Source organism: Nymphalis io, chromosome 18 (genome assembly GCF_905147045.1).
Source record: "Nymphalis io chromosome 18, ilAglIoxx1.1, whole genome shotgun sequence".
Taxonomy (NCBI): domain Eukaryota; kingdom Metazoa; phylum Arthropoda; class Insecta; order Lepidoptera; family Nymphalidae; genus Nymphalis; species Nymphalis io.
In genome coordinates, this window is record NC_065905.1 from 5,433,692 (window position 1) to 5,454,407 (window position 20,716).

The window sequence follows — 20,716 nt, forward strand, 5'->3', positions numbered from 1 at the left end:
TTACAAGTTTAAATAAATCGATTTCTGGACTGGTTAAAATTAAATATATATATATATATATATATATATCGATTTTATTTCAATAATAATGCAATTTAATCTTTTTTAGGATCGTTGATATTTAGTACGAATTTTGTTGCTTAAAATTTAAGTAAGTAATTTATATTAAGCAAAAGGGCTTAGCCTGCTTTTATTTATTACCTAGTTCTAGTAATTATCTTAATATGCACCTTTCGATAATTATAGCGAATTGTTAAACGAAGCCCTTGAGTAAAATTACAATTTAATCACATACTAATTAATATATGATTTTTAAGCTTCTCGATGTCTTGTATAAATTTTTTAATGTATCAGATATAGAAGTTATTATGTATCTTTTGTGTCAGAAATGTTACATAGAGCAAATTTGCACGCAAATTTAACTTAAAATATTTTTCATTATTTAATATCAAATATGTTTGTAGTATTACTTTAATGAGGGATTGTTATTCAGCTGTATAAAAATAATACTATATTTTTGTAGTAAATTAATAGTGAAATATCTATATAAACCTGTAGCTGATTTTAATACGTAAATAATTAATAACAATATCATTAAAAATTGTGATATTTACTTCTTTTTTTTAAAGATTGTTGATATTTTAGGTTGCATAAAAAGACAATAGCGCCCCGATTCATTAGCACGCCTCTTATATAAACAACCTTGCTCAACTTTAAAAAGTCGTGCACTTATAAACATGTATATATATGGGTTTCATTATATACAGCTTTATTGCATATGTAAGTATTTATTTTTATAGTTTCATATCAAATGATAATCGTAAAATATTTCATTATAAATTCGATACATAAATTTAACTTATTACAGACCTCTTTTTTTGTGTTGCGTGTGCACAGATTATCAATATGTAACACAAAAATGTAATATTAATTATTTTGAATCAGTTAGTCACTTATAAGTATATAATAGTATTCTACATTTTCTTCATAAACAACCACTGCATTATATTAAATCGACTTAAATGTATTAAACTTAACTGCCAATAGAATTTAAGTATTTAATTATTTGTGTTTATTTTATTAAAATAAAGCATGTCATCTTAATTTATAATGGATATAACGTGTATCAAAATTAATACAGATAAAAATATCAACGATGTTCCAAATGTTGTTCAAAATAATCCCCACAGACTAATAATACAATTTGTAATCTTTATGTCAGCAATGATCCACACGGGGTTCAGCTGAATGGTTATTATAAAATAATAAAAAAATGTGTAGTTTCAACATCGATACGTTGAAAACTATTCGTTTATTACTAGAGACGGGCAGTGTTACGTTGAAGTATGAGGCGTAATCAATGCTAAATCCATCTAGTCATAACAATAATAGCTTAGGATATATACGCCCATGCAAGGGCTAAGATATTACTAAGCTTACTCGATCGATTATTAATTTCTTTCCACTGAAAACGCTTAGGAGTTCAAGATGTTACATAGAACATTATATTTAAATAAATAAAATATAATGTTCTACTTTATTATTTTATATTAATTAATTGTGTTAACTTGTGTAATTAAACATAATATACATACGGTATTGTAAAAACTTAGCTTGGGTGTTAAGTAGTCTATCAAGGAGTAACTGCAAGAATTAATGTATAATTGCAAAAAACACTGCGATTTGTATCATTCACAAACTATTTTTTCTGTAATCGGTATATAGTTAATTTAAAAAATTAAAAATATTTTGCTTGTGTACTATGTCAGTAGTATAAATTATGTAAATAAGTAATTAATAACAATAAGCGTAGATGATTTTGAAAATTCATGAGTTCTTGAAGTTAGCCGAATATTAAAATGATAAACAATGAACTTGAACTGATTTCAAAGACTAATACTAGTAAAATGTAAGATAAGTGTATAGAAAAATTAACGGAGAACTTTAAAAGTACGGCGAAATATCGTCCATAACTATAAATGACTATAAAATGTTGGAATTGAACGATAATTAGATTAAATTTATTGTCACGATACACTAATGTAACAGAATTATGTCGCAGGGTTTTGTCCGTACAAAGAAAAACTTAGTGCTTAGAACCAAGGATATTAACAGATTCTAATTGGATTGGGATTTTATGACATGCTTAATGTTTCGTTAAACTTGGCTGAGCGCGAGTGATTCCTATGCCAAGTTTAAATTCAAGCCATTTTTACGGCAGCGAACAGAGCCGTATGCGCGAATTTTTACTTCACGCTTCTATAGCATATTCAAATCATAGGACGCGTAAAGACAAATAAACAACAGTCAGTAGTCGAAATCTTGAATAAAAATATAATATGTTTTACACATTTACTCTTTCTGCTATTTGAATAAGCTACACAAACTAATTCTGAGAAATAAGAATAAAGCGCGTGGCTGAATGTAAACGTGGTATAAGATGAAATTATAAAGATTCGTATTAAAATTGCGGACACTAGTTCAAAATAATGAAATTGTATTCTGTTTGATTAATGGATAAGTAGAATTAAGTTTTAAAATGTTACATGCCAAATAGTGTTACGCGATTACAATCATTGTTGTTTTCTAATAACGTTCAAATTGATGTATACAATTTCGTAGAAGTGTATTATTAGGAATATTATGTAAATAACTTTTATATTTTAAGAATTCTACATTTTTTTTGCTAAATATAATAATACTCTTATATTAAATTTAAAAACGTAATAACTGTAAACAGGCCATATATTTTACGAGCGACTTAAATGCATTGATTTAATGATGATGTTTACTTCAATTATTATTTGTTTCAGAATTTTTTAAACAATTTTATTTATTGATGTTCCTCAAAAAAAAAAAACAATCTTGTAAATCGCAAACAGAAGCGACGAATTAGCACTCTTTGTTGTCATAGTGAAAAAACAAATAATATAAATTATTAAAACCAATCCTGATACTTGGGATGAAGTAACGCATCCCTAATGTCTAGTTAGTTAATAAATTCAGGAAGATTTATATTTACCAACACGTAGCACTAAGGTTCGCTAAATGTTAATAGATAACTTATAGATATTTGTATGTGTGCCCCGTTACGAGACTGCTATATATGATGTCGGTAGATACGTCATTTTTCGTCTGTTATATTTTGGTACCATTATCTAGCATTCTTTTAAATTTGGCAATTAAGTGTGTTTATATTTTTGCTATGAGTTTCATCGATTTGGTTGACTTTGTTAATTAAAACAATGATAGGAATTTAAAATGATTGTTTTAAAAACAGCAAAAATGTACGTAAATGACTTGGTGAATGCTCATTGCAAGATTAACTTTAATATAATGAAAATATTAGCTGTGTTTATATTATATTTTCTTTCATAAATAAACACAAACAATTACGACATCGCCATAGTTTACGACACCACATACTAAGATTGTCTATGGTCAATAATTGCATTTATAACCGTGGCTCAACTTTTTGTTGTCATTTTAGATAATACACTGGGTAATGTAACATTCCGTAAGTAAGGTGCATGTAATTTTTGGTAAAAAGAATAAAACAATATATTTTGCACAATATGTCTTTTAATTTGTCTAAACGATTCCGTTTTTAACAAAAGGTATACAACTTTCACGACTGAATGTACACTACAAGTTACAACATTGAATTTATTCCGAGACGTAAATTATCCAATTACTGCTTCCATATTCCTATTACCAATTGACTTTAATGAGATTACGATTGTGAATACCCATGAGTGTAAACAAACACAACTTGAATATCTTGAGAACTTATTGCGTTATTTATAAATGTTGCTTAGCGAGTGATTAGTTAAACAATGCTATCTTATTCTTTCGAATGTCAAATGAATAATGACAGAAAGGCCGTTATTATTTTAATCATCTAATAGCGGTAAAATGTAAAATTCTGAAAACATCTGTCTCTGATCTTCTTTTTCTAATTTTAGTTGCAGCAGTAAAATGCCATTGGAACTGCACCTTAACACTACCTGCAAAATTATATGAAATGCACAAATTATCTTCAATTAAGAACTAAATTGAAGAGAAAGAAAATATATTTCTAGCAATTTCAAACTTTAATTTACCATAGACAAAGCAATATTTAGGTCGCTATTTAGATTTCTTTAAACATTTTTTTTATAGTTACCAAGTTAATAATAATTATACGTATTACATTGTCCTTCTTATATCTATTTCCCTGCAAAGCTAAATGTCGATCAATGTTGCCATATTATTAAGCTATAGTATAATTCTTTATATACGCAGTCTCATATAATATGCATATTATGCTTTCGTCTTCTTTTTTTTTAATTTTACTTTTTAAATACAACTTAATACAAACCTTGGAAGATATTGCTAAAGCCTTCATAATCAGTCTTATGTGAGGTAGTTGGTATTTGAGAGTAACAGGGTGATCACAGCTAAAGCTTTCAACCATGTCTGCGGATTTCGGGACATCTATACAAGATCTATCCTATAAAAAAAAGTACTTAAAATGAGAAAGGTTACAAAATTTTAACTATGTAGTTCGAATGGGCGTAAGTAAGTAAGTATTTAGCATTTGACTATCTGGGAAACCATGCACATATCAAAGCAAGATAATAAATACATTATGTCAGACATTTTTTTAGATTAACTTCAATTTTGTCTCTGCGGTTGGAAACAGAACAAAATGACATTTCTAATTGCCTAGCTCATTTACTTAAACGAATCCAGATCCCGAAAAATAATCGTCGAATATATGTATGTGCATAACAATCGTGACTCTCGTTTTAATGTTCGTTCGTTTTATGTATATTCGTGTCAGCGGGCACTGGTGAGCCGTGGTCACAAGTCAGTGAAACGGTTTTTCAAAACTACTTACTTATTTTATTTTTGTTTTTTATAGAATAGGAAGGCGGACGAGCCACCTGATGATAATATTAATAATAATAAATAACTTTATTCACCAAAAAGAAACAAAGACAAAAAAATTAAGGTACAAAACCATAAAAAAAGAGTTAACAATATGATATTTGATAATTTGGTGAAAAGGTCGTAGTCTCAGCTAGGCTGCTTTTCAGTCTACGCCTTGTACATATGCTGCCAACACAAACGCTACATTCAGTGCAGTAAAAGGTAAAAGAAGATAAAATTACTTAAATAATAAAAGTTAATACAATTTTATAACACGCCCAATAGGCTAAAATAAAAAATAAAATAAGAGGTCACCAACGCCCATTGGCATTGTAAGAAATGTTAACCATCGCTTACATCACCATTGCGCCACCAACCTTGGGAACTAAGTTGTTATGTCCCTTGTGCCTGTAATTACACTGGCTCACTCACCCTTCAAACCGGAACACAATACCAAGTACTTCTGTTTTTCGGTAGAATATCTGATGAGTGAATGGTACCTACCCAGACGAAACTGCACAAAGCTCTACCACCAGTAATTTATTGACAATATAGTAACTACATTGTCCTTTGTTTAACTTTTTAATTCGCAATGCTGGACATACTAATTTAATGTATGGTATATTTATTTACACTTGTCAAAAAATATTTACGGTATACTTTTTTTCAATATAAAAAATCTACATACGAGTATATAGTAACTTTCATAATTTAAATTATACAATTCTGGAAAACCGATTAAGTTCTTGAGTCTTAGGGTTAAACATTTCATTTATAGCTTACCAACCCTATTATTTTGACTAATTAGAACTCGTGAAGCGAATGCACGGCATCGCGTAATGTCATCTAATACTACGTGTAGTAGCAACTGATACTCGAATCGTCAGCATACGGACGAAATACGTTTTGACTTGAAAGTCGGGTAGCAGCAAGTGTTAAGCCTAACTATCTGGCTTACATTTACTAGTGCTGGCTCACCCGCCCACTAAACCTTTCTACCTCTATATATTTTGAATTGTATAAATAACTAAATAATTTACGTTTAGTTTTTAAGATATTTTAGATATACATACTTGCATCCCATATGTAATAATACTGACATTCGGATGATCGGGTGATAAATTGAGCTCTATGACATCACAGGATCTTTCTAGATCTGCCAGTAGGCTTAAAAAAGCGGTTGCTTTTAAAACTAACTTGGCAACTTCTGATGAATCCTCATCTTTCAACTCAAGAACAGAATCTGCTGTTTGAGTTGATATTTCACAGTCTGTCATCACATTGTGCACTGATTGTGGCTGCAAGCTACACAGATAATGAAAACAATATTAATGATCCTTAGGCTGCTTTAAAACATAATCTGTAGTGTTATGTGTTGAAGAAACATTTTTCTTTGATGTTTATCAAGATCGATTTTAGGTAGGACTTTATATAACATGCCTAACTTTTAAATAATTGTGAAATATCGAAATTAAAACTTTTACCCAAAGTTATAATGCAGTCACAATTCAAACTTTTTTTTTTTTTGTATCTATAGTAGTGTTTTTCGTATGATATTGTTTTCTTTCTACTCCTTTTATAATAAATACTTAAAAGATGTACAACAAATATAATTATTCAAATATTAATATATAATACATAATTACACAAGCAACAAAGGTGAACCCTCGCTTCTGTAGTACATCTTCAAAGTGGACTCTTCGCTAGCACCAAAAATATTTAAGCATTCTGTAAGCACTGCTATGCTTATCTAAAAGTAAATATTTTATATTTCACTGTACATATTCATGTAAAAAACATATACATAAGTCACTATTGCTATTAAAATGTATTTGCCTAAAAAACCACAATTTTTTAAATTACAAAGAAAAGTAGAAGTGTTTATGTCAAATGAAAGCTCCTAAAAGGCTAGCCCTAGGATATGACAATTAAAATTTAAGCTATGAATCTTTTACACATTTATTTTTAGAGCAGCATCAACTTCTTCATGTGTCAAGGATTATTCACGACTTACCTTAAACATGACATCCACATCAGTTCTAACATGATATTCAGTAAAATTATCTGCAGGTATGTAAGCAGAGGCTTGCACACATTTGCCTTCTTCCACTGTTAATTTTAATCCCTCAGTCATAGCACTAAATACAGCGCACTAAAACAACAAACAGTATAATTTCAGAAACATCTAAATACAAAGTATACTATATATATATATACCATAACAGCCTGTGAATGTCCCACTGCTGGGCTAAAGGCCTCCTCTCCCTTTTTGAGGAGAAGGTTAGGAGCTTATTCCACCACACTGCTCTAATGCGGGTTGGTGGAATACACATGTGGCAGAATTTCAGTGAAATTAGACACATGCAGGTTTGCTCACGATGTTTTCCTTCACCGTAAAGCACGAGATAAATTATAATCACAAATTAAGCACATGAAAATTCAGTGGTGCTCGCCTGGGTTTGAACCCACGATCATCGGTTAAGATTCACACGTTCTTACCACTGGGCCATCTCGACTCCGACATATATATATAACACTGGCCTAATTGGTTTAACAGCTAGTTTATAAGAATGCAGGTCCTTGGTTAAACCTCAATGATTTAAATCAAAATTAAATACCCAGTAAAATTCTAGAATTCACAGAAATGTCAGGAATTACTGTGTTTGATTACTGTCCTATAATTGAGTTATGATATCTCATGCTCTCAACACGAGACTGAAATGGGCCATCAAATCAGGTCAGCTGGACATAATTATTATCCGTTTTTAAATTTGAGAGAAGTTATATTTAAAAAAACATACCTCCTGAAATTGTATGGCTTTTAATAAACTATACAAAGATTTTCCTGTGTCCATAGAAGCTGTGAAATAATACTGAGATGTTCCGTTATCCATTTTGATCAAATTCAAAAATTGATTTTACAAGCATTAAATATTGTTCTTGAGTAACTTCTTGATCAATGGTCTTGCCCAACATACAAGCTATCCTTCCAACTAAGACATGTTTGCATGTTATTTGCGTTTTCTTGTCTATAACTTGATGTTTGAAAGCTCGGCAGGAACAGAAATTAATATTAGGAAAAATTCGATAACACTGGTCGTTTTCACCTTTAATTTCTATCAAAATTTGTACTCTATTTTTGGTGGAATATGTTTCAAGAGTAGAATATTTTTCCAATATATCTAAAGCACGTTGCAATACAGGTCCAAAAATAGAGTAAAGATTTAGTAAGTCTTCATCTGAAACTATTTTTTCCGTATATTAATAATATTACCATTTAAACTTGAGATGTAAAAAAAACTTTTTAAATTGAACTATTTACATTCATACACGTTTGATTCTTTGATTCTTTTCTCGATGTGATTTAAAATACGTTCTGCTAATATTGGAATATTTGAGGAATTGTTCATATTATAAGTCACACTTGCCCTACATTATTAATAGTTTCAGTCACAAGTTGAGGTCCATTAATCAGACCATTAAAAGTTTTACATTCATACTTCTATACTAAAATTGTATGCTTTATATTCCACTAAATGTAAATAAAATAGAAGCTTAAGCATCTCGACTGTCAAAGTTTTATATCATATTATGTTGATATTGATACCTATTGATGATTTTGATGTTAATGTACCGATTAAATTTTCTAAAGTTCAACAAAAACCGGTTTTACTTATTATTCTGTTCTAATTGCTGATTTTTGTTTTCAATTTCGTCTACTCAAATGACAGATTGTAGACTTGCAATGCACCTTACAGCAAACTCTGATATAGGTAATTCAAATTTTACGGCAATATAATCATAAACGATTTTTAGAATACGGAAGTGCAGTCCAACTTAGAGGTGTCAGTGTCAGACTCAATTGTCAAAAAAAAAATCCCTTCAAAACAAGCGCTAAATTAATTTAAACATAAGAAAATAAATTATAATGTTTAAAATGCTAAAGTAATAGAAACGCGCAGTTCTCAGTAAAATGAAATGTCATATACCTGGACCGAACGTTAAAGGTTACTTACTAGCATGACTAAATATTGGGAATTTTGTGGATACTTCTGTAATTACCAATAATAATATTATATTTTTAAGTTCTAGGTAGAACGATACATGCTTTGGCAAGATTTGGAGATGAATTGTATTTGGAATCCTTGTCCGATTGTATACTGTTAAGGACTCTTAATGCTGCTGAAAGTGCTTATGCTATGGTAAAATTTAATAAGAATTTTTTTTCTTACTTTAACTATAACTTTTATTCAACTGAAGAAAATGAAGGTCTTAAATGCAAAATATCAATGAAATCTGCATTAAATACTTTTAAATCTCCTACACATATGGATAAACAAGTTGAAAATCTTGAAATAAAACTCGATCCAGTTTCATGTAAATTGATATTCCAACTAAAATGCAAGCATGGAATAGTTAAAACACATTATGTGTCTATATTAGATTCTAAAGCTATGCAAGCAATTTACACTAAAGATCTTGTACCTAACAGGTGATTATAATTTTTTTTCCTAAAATATGTATTTTTAAAAGTAACATGTGTATGCATTTTTTTAACTAAGTCAGCTATTTTAAAATTCATGTAAAATTTTACATTTCATTTTAGGATAACATCATCCCAAAGAATGCTTACTGAAGCTCTTAGTAATTTTCAAAATTCAGATGACCAGATAACATTGGAGGTATCATCTCAATCTCTCTTAATGCGTAACTATATAGACGCTAATATGGATTTATGTAAAATAATCAGAACTCAGATAAATATCAAACCATCTGAATTTGATAGTTATATGATAGGAACTGAAACAATAATCACATTTACTCTCAAAGAGTTCCGAGCATTGTTAGCATTTGCAGAAGCTCTGAGTCTACCTCTTCAATTGCACTTTGAAGTGACAGGTAAGCCTGCAGTTTTCATTGTACATAATGGAAGTACTTTTGAAGCACATTTTGTGCTAGCAACATCAAAACCAGATGTGGCAACACAGGCTTCATCACAAGCTAGCTCTCGAATAGACAAGAAACGAAAAGAAAATTCTAATTCTTATGAAGGTTCACTGAAGAAAAAACCTCACATTGATGCAGAAATGACCAAATGCTTAGAAGATGATTCACATTTATTTAATGATCTTGAAATGCCAGAAGATATATACACAGAAAAAGAAATGTTAAATGGCCATAATACTAGCCAGGCACATAACATTGAGCGAAATATGAACTGTGATGATATTCCTGCATCACCAACATCTCGGATTAAAATAAAGTCTGTGTTTAAAAGATGCTTTGAAAACACTTTTGATCCAAGAAGTATACAAGGAGTAGTTTTAGCTGAAAATTCTGATAGTGATTAGTGACTATCACTAAGCGAATGTGTAAATACAGAACTTTAAGTTTTATAATTTAACTGTTGTCTCATTAGTGTTGATAAACTAAAAAGCTAATAAAAATGAAATAACCTTTTCACTGCATTATGATTTTATAGTAAAAATATACATACAAGTAAATAATGTACACACTTCACAAATCAATATTTCAGGGCATAATTATAAATATTTTCAGTTGATTAATACATTTAATTTTATGATTAATAATTCCAATCTATAAAGGAACCATTGATATTATTGAAGATATAATATTTTATCTACTTCCATGGCAATAGTTAAAACTAAAATAACAGTTAGGCAAGTGAAATTGTGGATTTTTATGAATATTTTTATTAGTGACAATAACCATATTATGCCACATATTTATCAATCACCCATTTATTGTTGCCATAACATTACATTGTTAAATATGAAATCAATTCAAATACTTGAAGCAATGATTATGCTGCAAAAATAAGTTTAATATTTCAAATATATAAAATAGCTTATATATTATTATAACATCATAACATATCTTATCTGTGCTGCATATGCTTAAGTGCAGAGTATGGGCAAGGTATACTTTTATAAAAAGATAATTTTACAAAATTTGCATTTATTCATTGATATAATTGGTTTTCATTTCACTACTAGCAACACAAAATATATTCCAGAAACTGATCTTGAAATGAAACATTACATAAACTATGGTAACTTAAAAATTTACAAAAACATTTTTACAATTTTTTGTTGTTTGATGTGACTGACAGTCATGTTTACAAAAACATTTTTACTAAGAGAAATAATTAATATTACTGTTAAAATTTGGTTTACTATAAAGAGATCGACAGAGTAATCTTTAATGCAGATTCGTTTTCTGTAGAAAAAAAAATATCATACACCATTCAATTATAACAATAGCTAGCTAACATGTCTTAAAAAAGATGAAAAAGACCTCAAGTTCTACCTTTAATTTATTATTTATAAAATACGGCAGCGATACCATTTAATTACAATAATTATTTATTTTAAATCAATTTCAATATTGTCTCTGGCCCAGATGGTGGGGCTTGCACTATATCATGGCGAGTCTCTGCAATTGCAAAGATGCCCAAACTGTTTCACCCAACACTCACTATCCAAATAAATAAATGAAAAAGGGCACTGTTATTTAAGAACAATCCTCCTGGCTCTTTCTCACACACTGCGCTACTTTTCTTTTAAACTCCGAATATGATTCTCTCCATTCCTTCTGTAAAAAGAATGTATATGAGCACACAGCTACTACTATCAGTTTGGTTTAACGCCAGCTAGTGTGCAACCTAATGTTAAATACATAATATGTGTCTTAATGGTGTCTCATGGCCCTTTTTCAACATGACTCTGTTGTAAAAATTTCTCTCCATCCTAAAAACAATCTTCTTGACTTTTCCTAACACATCTGGCAACTTTCTTTTTGAAATCCGAATACCTCTCTCTCCATTCTTTCTGTGGATACAAATAACAGGAATTTGAGTACAATAAACATACATATATACCCAATGTTAACAGATTAGTAATATAAAATTTGTTCAAGTTTAGTTTGAACACAATAATATAACATACAGCCAAATAGTTAATACAATTAATTCCATTTAATAGATATATGACAGTATTAGTGAAAACCTTTGTTGCTGCTAAAAAAGGTATTAGAAACAAGTAAAAGAAACAAATATTTTCGTGAATATGAATAAGAGAATAAATCTAAATATAAAGCAAATACATCATATCATTTTAATTGTAATGATCACTAATGATAGTAAGGACAACTAGTAATAACTTCATAAAAATGTATAAAGGACTGATTCATTGTGTAAATGACACAAACCTTTAAATACTTATCAGTGGAGAAAATAATTAATTATACTATTAATAGTGTATTATAAATTTAACATAATATTACACATATTTGAGATAAAGTCTTCTCCTTAAGTCTGCTTAGTTTCATATCTCCAATTGAAATAATGAAAAGCTATAAAAAACTTTAAATGAATTAAAAACAAAATTTTCTTATCATGGTACCTTAATTACATTTTATATTATAACATATAAATTAAACAAACCATTAATTACAATTTTGAATCAAAAGTTTTGTTTAATATTTGAAAATTAAATTGAGAAGGGATAAACCCTTAATAAGTCAATTCTAATATAACTTGTGTCAAAGCTAAACAAAAAATGAAAAGGATGAACAGTTGTAATTCACACCCGAAACCATTATTCTATTATATAGAATAAAATAGTATCATCTTTAATTTATTATTAATTAAACATTTCGTTATAAGAAATACTTACAGCTGCATCAACATTAGCAGGACTCTCATCATTTGGATCAGCCAACATAGAAATAACACTAATGAGAATAGTTTCCACTGTGTGGACGGGCAGCCATCTCTCAGAGGCTTTTTCGTAGCCCCACTTGTCATCTCCTGGCTCATGTAGTATTGATATGCATACATCACCATTCTTTTCAACTGGAATTTTTAGAGGCATTAAATATAATACCAAAGACAAATTAAGACCTAAGAAAATTGTTGAGTTAAGAAATTTATTTATTTTTAGAATGTTATGAAAAATATTGCTTATTTACAAATAAAATCTTTATATAAAATAATGATTACTATCACTACTATTGTTGTATTATGTTGCAAATTTATTAGACTTGTACACAACACAACGTTTATTTGTATTGTTGTAGAATTGTCTATATATATAAATTTATTAGATAATTCTTTACCAGATTTCTTGAACATTGTTCAGGCATAAAAATCCATAGCCTAAGAATTTTTTGCATTATTTATAAGGTCAAATTAACAAAAACTATTTATTTTACTAATAACAAATGTTGTTTTACATAAATGTATATTTTATAATTAATAATACTGTTAAAATCATAATTGTCTAATTTTTTGGCAAAAGGGTGTGATTGTAGAAAACATTCTATAAAAATCTTCTTGTTTTTTTTTAAATTAACTTCCACTCCATACATATAAAATATTACTAGTCTAACATGAAAACAAAGTGGTTATTATAGAATTAAAGATTGATTATTACTCACTATTTGGATGCCAAATTTCTGTGACAAACTTCATCCTCGGTGGTCTCAAAGGGTATTCTTTTGGAAAATGTAAATGTGCCTTAAAGAATCCACCTTCACTGTAAAACATTACAACATGAAATTTTAATAATATTACAATTTTTAGTTATGAATAATTAATTTTATTTATGTTTAATACATGTGTCCTGTAATTTAATTTTTTGTTGCATAATCTGCATTTCTCTAAGGATTTTTATTCAAACATTTTCAGATATTGAAATTAAATTACATTAAATAGGACTAGTGACTTATTTTTGAACTATATTTCTGTCCATTTAAAAGATACTGCAATATACTGCAGAGGTAGTTTTTGATGACCCGGTTACAATTTGTAATATAATCGATGCTATTTTTATTTCTGAAAATCATGCTTCTTATCTTTTTTAAAAACTTACTATAATGTGTCGGGTGGGCCAATAATAAGTACCTCCCATCTGTAAATGTCATTGTCATCTATCAACCCAGCAGAAAAACCTTCTACTGGATTTTTGTTCAGTTCTGAAAGGAAAGCACAGAATGACTCATCTACTCACATATTTTTATTCAAATCGTATACATTTTATAAACGTAATGTGAAACTTTGCCAAGTTCAAACTGAAATGCCTCATTATTATTTGTCTTTGGCTACCTGTGCCTGTCACTGCGGCAAATATTGATTTTATTTGCACTTATTTATCACTTTACACGTAAAACCCCAGACGTAGATATAGAATAATGTTTAATAAAAAATAATAATCTTTGAAAACTGCAAAAAACCCCTAAATTCATCCCGCTAAGGTCAATGATTGCACGAATAGTTATGTCGCCTAACGCTCTCACTTTGACCATTTTTAAATTTATGTAAAAATAATCTTATATTACACATACCTGCTAGTTGCTTTTTTAATAAAAGCGAAGACTGTGGCTCTGACATTAATTACAATTATGAAATTTACCCTGACGACACGAAACAAATGATTTTTCCACAAAAGATGGCTGGCTGAATTTGTGCAGGTTGTGAAACATATGAGCTGTGCTTGCTTCCGGTACATCGGTGTTGCCATAATTTGACAAAATATATATTAATTGCTTGCAAAAGTTTAAAACAATGAAATAGAGAATCGAAAAATAATAGAAGGTAAAAAATTAAAGTTTTAATTATTAAAATAAATAGTTACTATTGTTATAAATGACAAGGTATTTACATATGATCGTTTTCTTTCGTTTTTATTTTTTCATTGATTCAAATAAAAAACAATAAATACGAGACCAATCTGAAAACCAATAAAATTTAAAAATAATTAATAGACTAATCCAGCGGTACTCAACGTGGGGCTCGGGGGCCGCTGGGCTCTTGTTGTCCTACTTGATGTTACTTTAATTTAGACTATTTTAAATTTCAAAGATTTTTATTAACACCTAAATAATTTGAATTAAACAAATTCTTATGGCGGACACTTCATAGTGTTTTAAACGTCACGAAATAATAATAATATGTTAAAATATACATGATAAATGTTTGCGGCCCGCAACACCATGACTAATATGTATTTGTGGCGCCTATAAAGAAAAGGTTGAGTATCGCTGATATAATCACTTTAAGGGTTGAACACAGTTGAACCTCGGAATGAAATTGAAGCTAAAAATTTTTACAATTTTTTTTAAAGAATAGAAAGGCGGACGAGCATATAGGCCACCTGATGGTAAGTGGTCACCAACGCCCTTAGATCGCTAGATCGCGCTTACATCGCCAATGCGCCACCAACCTTAGGACCTAAGATTTTATGTCCCTTGTGCCTGTAATTACACTGGCTCACTCACCCTACAAACCGGAACACAACAATACCAAGTACTGCTGTTTTGCGGTAGAATATCTGATGAGTGGGTGGTACCTACCCAGACGAGCTTGCACAAAGCCCTACCACCAGTGTATATTGACTCGTATAGCACACGTTTGATTTTACTTGTTTTCCCCAATTAAACTTCACAATTTTCCAAGACAAAGAATTCGTATCTGTATACATTTTCCATTAACCTAATTATAAAAAAATAATAATATTTTTACTGACTGCTCTTCTCAACTTCGTACGGGTAAAAAATAAAGATTTTTATCTCGTGCTGTTATACTAAAACTAAACTACTGTTGCTGAAATTATTCTTTCCCCTTTGAAACATGAAAATGGTTACATTATATACTATCATTAAAAGATAGGATTTTGCTGTTGCGTATTATTTTACGCGTTTATTAAAATATCTTGTAATGTTTTTAAAATGTCTGGCTGAGTTACTAAGTGTAAAAGGATAAGAAAGGATTTTATCTATATAGATAAAACGTTCCAAATTATTATATTATTTATTTTGATAAGTATTAATTCTTCGTAACACTAAACTCTAAACTGAACTGAAGCTGTTAATATATCAGATTTTTTTAAGAATTTTAATGAACTATAATTAAATATAAATAAAAATAATATATATAAAAGTATGTTTTATTATGAGTTAGTATAACTTTATTATTTGAAAATTATTCTATATCTGAAGAATCTTTCGCCTTCTTTGCCTCTGGTTCTGATTGACCACCATTACTTTGTTCCCTCTTTCTTTTATTCTTCTTATTTTTTTTAGTTTTTTTAACTCCATTTTGTTTATTAGTTGCTTCGTTTTTGTTTGGATTTTTAATAATACCTTTTAATGATCCCAAATCATCTAACAATGTTTTGAAATTTAAACATGATGGAATTTTGCAGTTTTCATGAAACATTTTCATTATGTTGATCAATTTTTTTAATGTTGCTATAAAATTAGATGTAACTTCCATTTTATTATCTGATTTTATCGACTCTGTAAATGTGCTGTTGAAAGTTTTCTCTATTTTATTAATTTGAGTAATTATTTGCTCTGACGATGGTTTCAATCTATTTAATGCCTGGTAGAAACCAATTACCAGATTTAAGCCTTCATTGCGACGAAATTGTCGCACGTTGGAGTTAAAGACATTTTTAATGATTATTGGCAATAAATTATATTTTCCATCCCATTCTGTTTGTAAGACATTGTGAAAGAAAATGATAGGCAACAGGCAATTACGATTTTGAAAGTAATTTTCTACTGCTTCTTCGAATGTTTCAATAATAGGTGATTTTTGTTTCTTAGATGATTTTGAAACTTTAATGGGAATCTTTTGAGAACAGTGGATAATGAATATCGAAAAGTAAGTAATTATATCACCAAGCGCTTGATACATAAATTGAGACCTGTCGCCTTTTTCTATGATGGATTTTAAAAAGTCACCCAATATTTCAACTGAAATGTCATGTGCAGTAGAAAACTTTTTAATTTTTGTAAAATTTTTTATAGTTTTTCTAACCCTATTTTCTAATTCTTTAAATTGGTTATCCTGCATACAAAATTCGAGACACCTTGAAAGTGGTGCAATCATGCCTAGGCAAATATCCATTGCAGGATCTTTTTCTAGATATATATCTATAAGATCTAACACTCTGATTCTAAAATCAGATAATGCTTTTTTGTTTTTACGGTCTTTTTTGGTTTTAATATTTTTACCCTGATGAAATTGTTTAAATGCTTCAGCTAAAGCTCCGTCCAACTTCTTTCCTTCTCCCTCACTTATCATGTCTGCGTCTATACTTTCGGCGTCTGTGTCAGGAGCAGCTGCCGTTCCTAATGCTTTTTGGACTGCTAAACGTAACTGATCAGGTATTTTCATCTCTTCATCTTCTTCTTCTATATCACTACCATCACTCATGTCAGTTTCATTGCTATCTTTATTCTCGTCATAACTTTCTTTGTCAGATTCATCTGAATTATCATCATCATCTTCTGATTCACTATCATGTTTAAGTGGGTTAGCTTCACTTTCTGGGTCCAAAACCGAAATGATTTGGTTCATTGAGGTAGGTGTTAAATATTCCCAAAGAAGTCTAAAGACACATTGGACAACAGAACGGAGAACACTAGATTCAACTGACAATATAGATAAGAGAACCTCAATTAATACTTCCATCCACTCTGGTTCATCTTCATCTGCGATTTCTTTATTTTTACCTGTTTTTTTTTTCTTTCCTTTTTTATAGTGTTCATAACAACTTTTTAACTCTGTTATTGAGCTCCGTGCAATATTTACATGTGATGGTTCAGAAAATAAAAATAATCCAAGTTGATACAGTAATATTAGAAAAACCTTGTCGACTTTTGATTTGGCATCATTTTGCTCAATTTTTTCACATATACCAGTAAGCATTTCCCAACAATCGATATTTTCTTTTGAAAACTGTTTTTCTAGTTTTTCACGAACTTGTTCTTTGTTCATAATATTAGAGGTGAATGTGGTAAGTGATGATAAGACTAAAACTAAATCATCAACATTGGAAAAACGAGATGTGAAACATCTGTAAAAGCATGTCTTTATGGAACCTGAAACAATTATTATTGTATTAAAATTTTTAATCTGTACTACAATAAAAAAAAAAAACGTTTATAAATTTTCATGACTCATTTAACTATACCTGCTAATTCACTACTAACAGCAATATTTTGATCACCGCTAATTTTGAAGAACCCAAAACACATCAACAATTGCATATGATTTATTTTAAAAGAAGTATCTTGTTTCATTGCATCATGGCTAACAATAAAAGATATTATTTCAGCAGCTTTAACTCTTTCATTGTTATACCAGTTCCTTTCAACATTTTCTTTAATAAATTTTTTGGAAGTATTCATAAGAACTTTTTTTAGTAATCCAGCCAATTTCTTTAGGCCATCTATGTCTAAATCAGCTATGGTCGATTTGATGACTGTAGAACCTGTGATTTCAGTAAAATTGATTTCACCTGGACTGAATAAAAGTTTCTTTAATGTTGCAACTCTTAAATTACTATCAACATCTGGTAGTTTTAATGCTTTTGAAAGAGATGTAAGCACTTCTTTTTCTTTCTTAATCATTATTTTATGATCATCCTCATTATCCCTTTTGTTTCTTATTTTGCTTGCTGTTTGCAACCCTTTAAACCAATCCATAAATAGTTTGAAAAAATTGTCAGTTATCAAATCAGGTATAAAGGTCACATTGTCTTGAATGTTAAGTAAAATTATATTGAGTATATTTAATGATACTAGTTCTCGGTTTCTATTATGTTTTACAAGATGACTATCAATTTTATTCCAGAATAACATCAAATTTGGTGATTTGGAAATTAGAGTTGCAATTTCTTTGTAAATAGGATGGTTGATTGAATTTAAATCAACTCCTGTCTGTAAAAATAGACAAAAATTAGCAATCCAATAAACTAATCAATAGATATAATTTTATTCAGCTAAAGCTGTTAAACCAAAAAGTAAATTAATTAAATAATAATTGTGATACTATGTTATTAATATTATATTTTCACAAATATCGTGTAAGAATACAAACCATTATTTTTTCACAAATATCAGAAATATTGTCTTCATGCAATATTTCTGGCACCCCAATTAACTTCCTAAGTTTTACTTTTTCAGGAAACTTTCTACTTATTACTAAGAGAAAATAAAGAGAGTCCAAAGTATGCTCCTTAATATCTTTCTTATAATCCTGTTTGATATTTGACCATACAATAGATGAAAACTGGTCTTCATCAAGCTGAAAAAGTTATTAGTTAAAAGTTTATATAAGTTATTGTTCACCTCCGGGCTTTACCTGCATGTTAGTAAGGAGATTAGCTTTACCTTACATGACACATACACACTATTTTAAATAAATCTTACGCACTTAAACAAACCTTATTAATGAACTCTAAAAAGATAATAGATGCCGTAGTCCCAAGGTATGATTTTTTATTCCCAGCTACTTGAAGTAGGTGTAATATTTCTTTTTGCTCTTCAGGGGTAGCTTTTAACATCAAACTGGATCTAAATAAAGCTCCACAAACTAATATCTGACCCAGGGCCACATCCCCTACTTCCTGCAAGACATTCCTTTTATTAAATTTATTATTTTATGAACAAACATAAAATAGAATACCTAAGCATTATAATTTTTAAAATTGAAAAAAAAAACAATAAATCATTATATTAACATAACAGGCAAATTGCTATGTAAGTAAAAATATAATATAATATAATGAAGCTGTTTTTGAATTTATTTGTATTTAATAAATTTGCCGTAAGTGATTTATAACAATATTCAATAATAACAATGATAACATACACTCTTTGATGAGCCATTTGCATGAAGTTCTTTTTTCACTAAGTCCAATAATTGTTGTACATTAATCTCTTCAAATTGATGTATTAAGCTAACAAGTGTAGCACAATAACCTAGTCGCTGATCAAGAATATTTGCACCCATACTTCTTACTAACCGCTTCAAAACATACTGTATATCTTTTTCATTCTGAAAATAAATTTAAATTACACCAGCTTGTTTAATATAAATCTTTAAAGATAGGAGGATTGTTTAATATAAATCTAAAAAAATAGTTGTGCCTTTATAATTTTTAATGTTACACGTATTTGTACAATAAGTAAATTTGATTGCCTTTATTTAATATAAATATTTCAGTAACATTTTATTTCTTTAATTTTTTTTTAAGTTGATGTGTTAAAGTTATTATTAAGTACACATATGACAAAGTTAATAAATTAAAGAATCTATAAATGGCAATAACTCAATTTATTGAATGAACTTTACCATTAAGCAAGTAAATTTTATTGAAATAGGCACAAAACGTGGTTATTGAATAGCTAAAAATTTACTCTAACCTTATTTTCAATAAGCCGCGTAATTATTTTTATGCCGCCTAAAACTTTAACGTCATCTTTTGTAGATTTAAGTAAATCAAACGCATCTAATAAAGATGCAGTTATCTCTTTTTGAGTTTTTTCAATAACAGGTCCGTCCTTCATTTTATTTTGAAATTTGATATAAACTTAATCAAAAAATTACTCGAAACCCACATGGGTGCAAACTCTATCAACACGAGACACAAGACGCAAGTATTTTTTATAGTTGACAATGTCAAAATGACAAATGACAAGAGAAAGTAGTTGTAGGATGTCCATTTCATAAATTTTTATACATTTAACATTCATACATAACAATCGATAATAAGAACCAAAACATAACTATGTACTATGTTTGAATTCAAAGAAAGTTAAAAAAAATTGTTCAATTATATTTATACGTACTTTTTTTCATTGATTTTATGTACCAAAATAAAAATGGGTAAGCTATGTTTACCAATTGTTTTAATTTTTTTAAATATCACATGATTCTGTATTTTCTATTAAAACGAGCAGTTACAGATTCACATATAATAAAATC

General features: G+C 29.0%; 4 protein-coding genes across 6 annotated transcripts; 1 reads left to right on the forward strand and 3 right to left on the reverse strand.

The window, feature by feature from the left end:
- Positions 1-3,574: 3,574 nt before the first annotated feature.
- Positions 3,575-8,067, reverse strand: LOC126775296 (cell cycle checkpoint protein RAD1). The gene is made up of 6 exons (XM_050497127.1): positions 7,716-8,067; positions 6,929-7,066; positions 6,561-6,664; positions 5,988-6,219; positions 4,361-4,492; positions 3,575-4,007 (listed from the first exon to the last, which is right to left on the reverse strand). Exons 1-6 carry the CDS (start codon positions 7,806-7,808, stop codon positions 3,894-3,896), a joined length of 813 nt encoding a protein of 270 aa, XP_050353084.1. The 5' UTR covers positions 7,809-8,067; the 3' UTR covers positions 3,575-3,893.
- Positions 8,068-8,738: 671 nt separating this feature from the next.
- LOC126775287 (cell cycle checkpoint control protein RAD9A) lies at positions 8,739-10,374 on the forward strand. Of its 2 annotated transcripts, none has more exons than XM_050497109.1 (3): positions 8,739-8,921; positions 9,007-9,406; positions 9,521-10,374. In XM_050497109.1, exons 1-3 carry the CDS (start codon positions 8,888-8,890, stop codon positions 10,263-10,265), a joined length of 1,179 nt encoding a protein of 392 aa, XP_050353066.1. In that variant the 5' UTR covers positions 8,739-8,887; the 3' UTR covers positions 10,266-10,374. The 2 variants fall into 2 exon arrangements, with proteins under 2 accessions (XP_050353066.1, XP_050353065.1); XM_050497108.1 differs by having other exon boundaries at positions 8,740-8,921; positions 9,001-9,406.
- Positions 10,371-14,441, reverse strand: LOC126775304 (ubiquitin-conjugating enzyme E2 G1). 2 transcript variants are annotated; one of them, XM_050497140.1, is made up of 5 exons: positions 14,281-14,441; positions 13,809-13,911; positions 13,375-13,472; positions 12,612-12,790; positions 10,371-11,529 (listed from the first exon to the last, which is right to left on the reverse strand). In XM_050497140.1, exons 1-5 carry the CDS (start codon positions 14,324-14,326, stop codon positions 11,449-11,451), a joined length of 507 nt encoding a protein of 168 aa, XP_050353097.1. In that variant the 5' UTR covers positions 14,327-14,441; the 3' UTR covers positions 10,371-11,448. The 2 variants fall into 2 exon arrangements, with proteins under 2 accessions (XP_050353097.1, XP_050353096.1); XM_050497139.1 differs by having other exon boundaries at positions 10,373-11,765.
- Positions 14,442-15,865: 1,424 nt separating this feature from the next.
- LOC126775272 (myb-binding protein 1A-like protein) lies at positions 15,866-20,391 on the reverse strand. The gene is made up of 6 exons (XM_050497087.1): positions 20,155-20,391; positions 19,601-19,786; positions 19,173-19,355; positions 18,827-19,033; positions 17,919-18,666; positions 15,866-17,826 (listed from the first exon to the last, which is right to left on the reverse strand). The coding sequence occupies exons 1-6, from the start codon at positions 20,296-20,298 to the stop codon at positions 15,917-15,919; spliced, it is 3,378 nt and encodes a 1,125-aa protein (XP_050353044.1). The 5' UTR covers positions 20,299-20,391; the 3' UTR covers positions 15,866-15,916.
- Positions 20,392-20,716: the final 325 nt, after the last annotated feature.